At 32.1% G+C, this 10,652-nt stretch overlaps 2 protein-coding genes across 2 annotated transcripts in view; one reads left to right on the top strand and one right to left on the bottom strand.

Moving 5' to 3' along the window:
* The window catches only part of LOC107703026 (integral membrane protein GPR137B-like), a 9,970-nt gene extending 6,512 nt beyond the window's left edge, over positions 1-3,458 (bottom strand). Inside the window, exons 1-2 of the mRNA XM_016505550.1 lie at positions 3,016-3,458; positions 175-224 (exon numbers count right to left, since the gene is read on the bottom strand). Coding sequence (XP_016361036.1) covers positions 175-224; positions 3,016-3,405 — 440 coding nt within the window. The 5' untranslated portion in view covers positions 3,406-3,458. The remainder of the gene's footprint in view (positions 1-174; positions 225-3,015) is intronic.
* A 4,425-nt stretch (positions 3,459-7,883) lies between these two features.
* LOC107702022 (nidogen-1-like) overlaps positions 7,884-10,652 on the top strand; it is a 42,893-nt gene continuing 40,124 nt past the window's right edge. Inside the window, exon 1 of the mRNA XM_016504232.1 lies at positions 7,884-8,132. Within this exon, the coding sequence (XP_016359718.1) occupies positions 7,944-8,132 (189 nt within the window). The 5' untranslated portion in view covers positions 7,884-7,943. The remainder of the gene's footprint in view (positions 8,133-10,652) is intronic.

Below are 10,652 nucleotides of genomic sequence, written 5' to 3'. Positions count from 1 at the left end.
TGAGCGAGGCTCGTCTTCACCAGCAGAGCACAGGTCAGATTGACCAGCAGAAACAGCAAGCTCACGCCGACGAACAGCAGGTTCAGAGGACACCTGCAGACGCACGAGAACATCAGCGCATGACGGGACAGCTTTACACAGAGACTACACAGAAATATCAGCTTAATCACGCACTTATACTTCAGGAGCTCAGGAGAGAACTTCGACTTGGCCTTGAAGAAAACCTGCCAAAACAAACGCGATTTATCATCATTATTGCTGACTTACCAAACAGTGCTAATTCAAGATAAACTAATAACAAGAGAAAACAAAACACTATTTAAATTATATTGTAGAAATCAAATAAATAATTCTAAAATCAAATCAAGAGAAAATAAAACACTATTTAAATTATGTTGTAAAAATCTGACAAATTATTTTAAAATACTTTATTGCGCTCAAATAGTTGATGAAAAGCTAATAATAACAATAAAAATGTAAAATCAAATGACTAAACATTAAATCATAAAACTGTAAAATAAACCATAATTCTAAAATAAAACACAAATCAATGAATAATGTTAACATAAAATGAAAATAAAACACTAAAATTAAATTATATATATATAAGTTTTTACTCAGGAAGTCCCCCTGAGATTTTACATTAATATTTAAATCATTTTAATTTTTAATATATATTATTTAAAAACACATTTGCATGTTCACGGTTCTCTGAAGACGGTTCTGATGACATGCAATTAAACATAAAAATATTTCATATTTATTAATTTATTTTAGTTTTTATACTTATTTGTTCTAATTTTATGACTTTATTCATTTTAAGTAAGTGTTTCATTTTAATTTTAAAATGATTATTTAAAATGTACATTTTTATGATTGTATTCATTTTGAGTGTTTTATTTTAATTTTAAAATGATTTATTTCTAATTTTACATTTTGTTTTAATTTTGTAGTGTTTTGTTTTCATTTTTCGTTTTAAAATAATTTTATTTTTAGGGTTTTTAATTTTAAAATTCATTTTGACTTTTGTTATGATATAATTAGTTTTCTATGTTTTTATACTAGATTGTTTTTTAAATTAATTTCACATTTAATATGATTACATTTTTACAGGTTTTTGTGTTTTTATTATGTTTGCTTATATTATATTAAACATATTATTATTTATTATTAAGAATTTAAAAATGTTTAAATGCATTTTTCCCTGTTTTTTTTTATATTATAATTAATATATTAATTTGAATTTTATTAAAAAGATCAAATCTAATGGTAATAACTCATATTTAAGGAGATGAGGAGAGTACTTTGTCTTGGCTTTGAAGAAAACCTGTCAAAAGAAGCCTGATTCTTCCTCATCATTCCTGACTAATGAAGGACTGTGAGACTCTGATATTAGAGTCTGCCGGCCCCGTACTCACTGTACTCACTGTACTCACTGTATTCATCGATACATGACGCAGATCCAGTCTCAATGTAGGTCACACGTGTTTGAACACGAGCAGAAGCATTCATGTTCCCTAAATCTATTCCTGCTCAAACAAAATCATACGAATGAAATGCAGCATTTTTCTTATTAGATGCATGTTTATGTATGTTTATTAGAACTCTACTCAAATTATATAGGAGTAATGTCTTACTAGAGTACAGTTAAAGGGAATCATATTAGTAATATTGAAAAATTGACTGTTTGTTATTGTCCTCTTTTTAAAAAGAGGTATTTTAAAATAAATAGTTCCTTTATTTTTATTGTATCCTATTAAGAATCACCCATTTTGCATTCAATATAATTTGTATTTATTTAGTTAATTTGACATTTTCACGATTTAATTCATTTTTAGTTTTATTTTGACTGTTTTTATTTATTTCAAATCTTACACTATGATATCATTAATTTTAGTGTTTTATTCTGATTTGTTTTGTTTTAAAATTATTTGTTTTAATTTAACATTTTTATTATGTTACATAAATAGTTTATTTCAATTCAGGATTTTTCTTTTGGATGCTGTGTAATGTTTAATTAGAATTCTACTCAAAGTGTACAACTTTTTTACATTTTTATTATTTAATTTTTAGTGTTTTATTTTTATTTTATGTTAAAATTATTAATTTATTTATGTGTTTTATTTTGATTGTTTTTATTTCAGAATTATGTAGTTTATTTTACGATTTAATGTTGATTTAAAAATTTTATTATGTTATTATTAGCTTTTCATCAACTATTTGAGCACAATAAAGTATTTTAAAATTATTTATTTGATTTTTACAATATACTTCAAATAGCGTTTTATTTTCATTTGATTTGATTTTAAAATTATCTTAATTTTACATTTTTTATGATTTTACTAATTAATGTTTCCTTTAATGTTTTTTTTTTTTAAGTCCTATTGGGTATCATAATACACATAAGATTAAAATTTTTAGATTGTTTTTATTTTAAAATAATTTTAATTAATATAATTATAATTAAATATAACTATAAGTATGAACAATTAAATTATAAGTAAATATTTTTATTATTGTATTTATATTATTGTAGATATTTTGTAAATTTCCTACCGTAAATATATCAAAACTTAATTTTTGATTAGTAATATGCATTGCTAAGAACTTCATTTGAACAACTTTAAAGATGATTTTCTCAATATTTAGATTTTTTTGCACCCTCAGATTCCAGATTTTCAAATAGTTGTATCTCAGCCAAATATTGTCCTATCCTAACAAACCATACATCAATGGAAAGCTTATTTATTCAGATTTCAGATGATGCATACATCTCAATTTCGAAAAATGTACCCTTGTGACTGGTTTTGTGCTCCAGGGTCACGTATTATACATAGTACAGTTAAAGGGAATCACGTTAGTATCTTTAGGTATTGCAATGATTTCCTTAAAATATATTTTTAATTTCATCCCATTGGGAATCACAATATTCCTATTTAACATGATTTAATTTTAGGTTTCTAATTAAAGACCTGGTTTTTGTTTGGCATCCTTTAGGACCGGCCAGACGCTCACCTGAGCGCAGTAGAGGTTCATGAGGCTGAGCGTGAAGAACTGCAGGCAGACGGGGAAGCAGTAGAGCAGCCAGAAGGAGAAGGGTCCGAGTGCGTTGGCCGTCACGCAGTCTCTGAAGTAGAAGGAGAAGAGCAGCGCGCGCAGAGCCGCCCACAGCAGACACAGGAACAGGAACGCCGTCTGGAAGCTGAAGCGCTTGTGTCTGTAGCGCAGCACCAGCCACAGCTGAGCGTAGATGAAGGAGAACAGCAGCGAGTAGAAGACGGTGTAGGCCAGAGTCAGGCCCAGCTTGACGAAGGGAGGGATGGAGGGGCTGAGCGTCGGAGGAGAGAGAGAGCCATTCGCTCCGGACGATCCCTGCGACGGATGCTCCATGTCTGCGTCTGTCATTACCTTCCCATCCAGCCTCGGAGATGCACCGTCTGCAGTCGAGAGGAGAGAGCAGAAAGGATGGAGCATGTGATCAGGATGCGGAGAAGCTGATTGGCTCTGGGGTGTGAGGAGAGGGGTGGGCAGAATGTAACTGCTGCTATTTTTACATCACCCCAAAATCAAAACGAAAAAACGTTTAAGAGCATTAAAAATTGATACATAAACTTGATAGAAAATAGAATGAATGTTTTTAAAAAGTATTTATTTTTTTGTCACATCAATCTCATAATTCACCTCAAAATCAAAACAAATATTTTTAAACATATTTTTTAAGAGCATTAAAATTGATACATAAACTTGATAGAAAATAGAATTATTTTTTTTTTTTAAAGGTATTCATTTATTGTCACATCAATCTCATAATTTACCTCACAATAAAAACAATATTTTTAAACATATTCTTTAAGAGCATTAAAAATGTATACATAAACTTGATAAAAAGTAGAATTCATGTTTTTTAAAAAGTATTAATTTATTGTCACATCAATCTCATAATTCACCTCAAAATAAAAACAAAAAAGACTTAAGACTTTAAAAAATAATAAAAAAAAAATTGTTTTTGTTTTTAGGACCATTAAGATGTTTTGTGACATTTTCATGACAATTGAGCAAATTCTTCATTTAATTCTTTCGGTTTATATCTCTTTAGGAATGTAATGTAATTGATACGTAAAAAAAAAAAGTTAATTTATTTTCACATTAATCTCATAATTTACCATAAAATCAAAACAAAAAAGACTTAAGACTTAAAAAAAATGATGAAAAAAATTTTTTTTAAGAGCATTAAGAATTCATAAATATAATTATAGAATTGATACTCTTCTAATAATAAAATTAATTACAAACGAATTAAATTATGTTAATTTATTTTTGTCATTTTAATCATTTACTTTTTAATTTTACTTTATCTAATGTACTAATCAAAACAAAAAAGACTTAAGACTTAAAAAAAATGATGAAAAATTTTTTTTTTAAGAGCATTAAGAATTCATAAATATAATTATAGAATTGATACTCTTCTAATAATAAAATTAATTACAAACTAATTAAATTATGTTAATTTATTTTTGTCATTTTAATAATTTACTTTTTAATTTTACTTTATCTAATGTACTTTTTTTTTTTTTTTAGGACCATTAAGATGTTTTGGTCCTTGACATTTTCATGACAATTCAGCAAATTCTTCATTTAATTCTTCAGGTTTATATCTTTTCAGGAATAGAATGCAATTAATACAAAATTATTAATTTATTTTCACGTTAATCTCATAATTTACCTCAAAATCAAAACAAAAAAGACGCTAGAAAAAGAACAATAACACTCTGACATTTTCATGACAATTAAGTCAACTCTTCATTTAATTCTTCAGGTTTACAGCTGCTGCCAGTATCAAAATCAAAACAAAAAAGAAAAATTATTTTTAAAATGTTATTTTATTTTTTAGGACTGTTAAGATGTTTTGCATTGTGACATTTTCACAACAATTAAGCAATTTCTTCATTTATTTCTAAGTATCTCTTTAGGAATTTATTGAAATCAGCATAAAGACTGTACAAATATAGTATAAATGCTATAAGATTTCAGTAAATATCAGTATTTTTGTTGCATTACGTAATGAGATTAGAGTCTCAACTTTCATGAAAATTATTAAAAAAATTATGCCAAATAGCATTTATACATTTTTGGTTTGGGGTGACAAATTAACAATTGTTTTTGATTTTTCCCTCATCAAATGATGTTGCATGGTTATGTCTTGTAATTGGATTAGTAATATCACATGTCACCACCAGAGGGCGATAATAAAACGTAATAATAAAACGTGAAAAATTCTGCTACTACAAACCTCAAGAAAAGCTCTGCTATCTTGTTTCATGTTGTTGACAGGGTTGCCAAGTCCTCATTTTCCCGCGACCCCAATTATGTGATATTTAGCCCCTGGAATGCAAATTTTGCCAGGGTTACCCTGCCAAAAATGTGTATTTTACATGTATTTTACCCACGGAACGCAATTGGGCTTGTTTTGAGTATCAATTGTGCGGGTTTTATTTTGAAAACCTGGCAACCCTGGTTGTTGAGAGGTTGCTGGCAGTGAAGATCTGGAACAGATCAATAACTCTTGGTAACTGCAGACGTTACAGCTGGAATGCGGCGTTAGAGCAGTTATTGAAGCGTTTACCTCAGCTGAAGCTGCTGAAAACTAGTTGTTGTGCAGAGTAAGTGACTAAACGGGACATTCCTCTGCCGTCTCTCTCATTTGTCTGCAAATGTGTGGTTGTGAAACATAATTGTACCTGTGCAGAGAAACACACGATAACTATATCACATCAAATAGTCCACTAGAAATGATTTTCAGGACTCTCCGAATCACATCTGTAAAATATATATAGAATATTGCACATGGAAACTGATCATCTCCACTCAATAAGGATTCTTTCATTCATTTATTAAGGTCTGGTTGTGGAAAAGGCTCAGAATCTGGGTTTGTAACTGAGAATAGTTACTTAATAACTTCAGGTTGTAAAGTGATTATGTGTCACTGTAGGGCCCCTCAGAAGTACACTGACCCCTGAAGGCCCCTGGGCTCTTAACTGAAGCCCGAGGCAGAGGCGGCTCACATCTGGACCAGGGTGGGGTGGACAGAGCTTTTTGTTTTTACAAATATGCTTTAGAAAATCAGTCAAATTCAGCACAAATATGTTTTAAAAACCGCATTCTATTTATTTGTCGCGTTGCTTCCAGTCTTTGATTAATCAGCTGTTAACGACTTGTAGACAGAACACGGAAATATATTTTTATGTAGCTGTGAAATATAAATTCACAGTGAATTGTTAAATAATGGCAGTAGTTATGTTTTGTCAATGAAGCGTACGATTTTCGTAAGAAAAAGCGTTCGTGGAGCACGCTGTTGCTATGGTTACCACTCAGGCGAACGCCACGAAACGTCCTCTGACGCGCTTATACATGTTCTGAAACTTTTTTTAAAGTAGAAAATGTCACTTATATGTAAAATTAAACTATTTTTGTATGGGTGCTTAAGATATTTGCACAAATCCAGCCCATATTTTGACGAGAGTAGGCTATTTTTTGTCGTGAAGCATTCCTATAATGAGTCCGTTTGTTAAAGACTTGCAGACAGTTATTTTTATGTAATTGTAAAATATAAATTCATAGTGAAGTAATAAATGACTACTGTAGTCATGGTTTATCAATGTAGAGTACGGTTTTTGTTATAAAAAGCGCTTGAGGAGCACGCTGTTGCTATGGTTACCACGCAGAGAACGCGGCTTTAGCGCCAGATGAAAATACGTACTTTTTAATTTTATACCTTTTTTTAAAACATACAAAATGCCCCTTAGATGTGAAATTAAATCACTTATGGGTACTATTCCAACAAATCCAGCACATATATTTTAATAACAGTGGGCTGTTTTTTGTCGCAAAGCAGTTCTCACAAATAGTCTTTGATTCTGCTGTTAAAGACTTGTATACGGAATATTTAGGTTTATTTTTATGTAGTTGGTAAATATAAATTCATGGTAAAGTGATAAGTATTGTCCGATTTATGTAACTAACGTTGCTGTTGCTATGGTTACCACTTAGGCGAAGGCAATTTAGGCGCCAAATGAAAATATATGCTCTGCCTCTGACACACTTATAAATTTACTGAAACTTTTATAAATGTAGCTTATATGTAGAATTAAACCACTTTAGTATGGGCACTTAAGATGTTAGAACAAATCCAGCACATACTGTAACAGATTCCTCAAAGACAGTCTTTGATGATTCCGTTGTTAAAGACTTGTAGACTTATTTAGAGACTCGTATTTTTATGTAGCTGTGAAATATAAATGTGATAAACGGCGACAGTTCTTATTTTTGTCGATGTAAAGTCCTAGTTTCGTAACTAAAGTTGCCGTTGCTATGGTTACGTTAGAGACTCGTAGTGTTTTTATGTAGTTGTGAAATATAAATGTTATAAATGGTGACTATACTTGAACTTTACTTAAGTATACTTACTAAAATAAACTTGAAGTATACTACTTTTTGGTAAGGGTAACCAGCATATGCTGTTTTTTTCAACAGGGCTAGTTCTTTTCGTAACTAAAGTCGCCGTTGCTATGGTTACGTTAGAGACTCGTGGTGTTTTTATGTAGCTGTGAAATATAAATTCGCAGCAAAGTGATAAATGGCGACAGTTGTCGATGTAAAGTTCTATTTTCGTAACTAAAGTCGCTGTTGCTATGGTTACCTCGGGCGAACGCGATTTTAGCGCCAGATGAAAATACGTGCTCTGACACACTTGTAAATGTTCTAAACGTAGAAGATACCTAGAATTGAATGACTTTGGTAGCTATGGGCACCCCCACCCTAGCTTTTGTTGTGACGTCCTCCAGGGGGTTCAGATTTCCCCAGTATGAACTCCTCTCACACCTCTAGAGTTCATCCCCGACCGGAGCTTTGACGGCACATATGTGTAGAGTTTCTAGAGTTGTATAATGGCTCTTCTGCGCAGTGTTGGGCTTCTGGCTCTGCTGGTGTCGGTCCGGTGTCTGAACCGGGAGCAGCTCTTCGATTACGGGATCCGGTTTGGCGACCAGATTCTGGATTCTGGAACCGATTCGGTTCGAGAGCTCGAGCTGGAGCAAACGCTCTTCTTCTTCAAAGGAACGTTCGATAAAGTTTACGTAAGTAGCTTTTCGATATTCATTGCAAGTTTTTCCCTTTGTTGTTTAAATTTTTTTTTGCATTAAGAAAAATATTAGTAATCCTAACGCGTTTTTCTCTAATATTTCCAATGATGGCGTTTAAATGGGCAGATTATGCTTATTGTGTATTGCAGATTATTTCTAAAGTCTGAGTTCATGAATGAATGAATGAAGTGAAATCGTGCAAATTGTCCTCGAGATCCAAGAGGAAACATGCATTTCTATAAGCATCTTATTAGTGACGATATTTTGATATTTGTTAAAATACTTTAACTCCTATTGTCCAAAAAAAGCAAAAATGTTCCCACACATCTCTAAACTTTTTCTAGTCTACAAATCCAGCAGTTATTCAATGCATATTAAGATGTCTACCTCCCCCTTTCTCTCCTTCTTGGTCTTGAAAGTAGTGTATCTACAGTAAAAGCCCCCCATGGAAAGAAAACACTGGGGAGAGACATAAACATTTACTTTAGGTGTCTGTTCTGATGTGGTTTTCTTATAAATGTGCTCATTAGTCTTGCATGTTTAGGTTCTAGAGGGTGATGATCCAAATGCAAAATTTGGTGTTTAACCAAATGCAGTCTGTTCTATGGTTGAATTTTTCCATATTACACTCTTAAAAGTATCGATTTAATTGGCATTGATGGTTCCAAGAAGAACCTTTAACATCTATGGAATCTTTTAATTGGGCAAAATGTTCTTTATAGTGGAAAAGGGTTCTTTGCACTAAGAAAAAATGGGTTCTTTTGAGAACTGTTCACTTATTTGGGAATCCAAATATGGTTCTTTTATGGCATTGCTTGAAAAATCCCTTTAGCAACCTTTGTTTTTAAGAGTTTAGAAGCCTTTGCATGATATTTCCAATCACTGAGATTGTTTTACAGATTTACAGATCCACACTGTTAACATTCAGACATGAACTTCTGTTGTTCCAGCACTTCCAAACTGTTCATTCAGTATTTTGGTTGATTTTAACAAAGTCATTGTTCACTAATCATCTAACCAGACTGCAGGAACTAATCTGGAGACAATCATTGGCTCCATTATACAAAATGTTTAAGATGTTTCTCACTTTAGTTTATTTAATCAGCTTGGAAGCGTTGACCAGAATGATTTACTAATGTAATACTCATTGTCTAGGAAAGCCTCCAACTTATGATGACGTAGTACTCAGATCTTCCAAAGCAGTTGGTTTTTATCTGACTTTAACTGTGTAGCGATATCTCACAGCTTCCTCTTGGAATGACATTTTCCATATGGCCTGTCCACTGATAGCCAATTAATCCCTCATTGTTTAGAGTAGGATGTTCCACAGAAATCATGGGAACGTTCCTATTGTTGCAAACGGATCAGAAAACACTGGCTCTTAGAAACAGAAGTGAAGAAGTTCTTTTGTCAGTAGACAAAAGTACCATTGTATGTTTCCAGATGGATCTGAGATGGCCTTCTCGTTTTGTCTCCATGCATCGTTGACGTTTTGCCAGAGACTTCAGTGTAGATCTGTGGTGACTTTGATGGCTCCAGCCCAGAGGTTTATATAAGCACTTCCTCCTGTCCTGCTGTGGTCCATTCATTTCCAACAGCAGTTATATTCCTGATGGACCGTCTCCAACAAAGTTTCCCATGTTACCTGGTTTGAACACAATAAAAAAGTAGGAGGAGCTCCCATTCCCATTGGAACGTCATTTAAGTTCAAGATTAGTTCAGGATTGTGAGGTACAGCTCTACTAGTTGACCTTGGTGTTAGATTGGACATCAACAACAAAAGATATAGGAAGCGTTTTGACTTCTAGCTGCTACCTGTTTAAATTACGTAGAGGTGGGTGATATGACCAAAATCTTTTCCTTGATTTAAGTAATTTTCTACCAAAATCTTTACTATGAAATAAGTAACTTTCAACTAAAATCTTTACCATGATATATGTATTTTTCGACTAAAATCTATACCATAAATAATTAATTTTCATCCAAGATCTTTACTATGAAATAAGTAACTTTCAACCAAAATCTTTACCATGACACAAGTAATTCAACCACAGTAAGTAACTCCATCAAGTTATAGTAAATCTGCCTAAAATCAGAGAAACTTGAAAGTAAAGCCATACCCTATATTTCATAACATTGTCGCTTAAATGATGTGTAATTAGATTTGGAAAATGTTAAACTTTGATAACCGGCTATAGATTTCACTTAAAACTTGTGCTGTGCTGAAAATCCTTTAGCTAATTTGGTGTTCACAGTCCAAAAATTTTTAAAAAAATTGCTTGTAAATCTCTCATTATGCTATATTACAGGGGCCTCCAAACTTTTTGTGAGTGAGGGCTCCCTGAAGGGATAAAATAGTCTCAAGGGCTACTTGTTTGATATACTCCAATACATACATATATATATATATATATATATATATATATACCGTTTTGCCTCGAATATAAGACGACCCTGATTATAAGACGACCCCCCTTTTTCCAGATGTACCTTTTGGAAAAAGGCTTTTTAAAA

Source organism: Sinocyclocheilus anshuiensis, unplaced genomic scaffold (assembly GCF_001515605.1).
Source record: "Sinocyclocheilus anshuiensis isolate Anshui unplaced genomic scaffold, SAMN03320099.WGS_v1.1 scaffold21, whole genome shotgun sequence".
In the NCBI taxonomy this organism is placed as follows: Eukaryota; Metazoa; Chordata; class Actinopteri; order Cypriniformes; family Cyprinidae; genus Sinocyclocheilus; species Sinocyclocheilus anshuiensis.
This window is presented reverse-complemented; position numbering and strand designations above follow the sequence as displayed.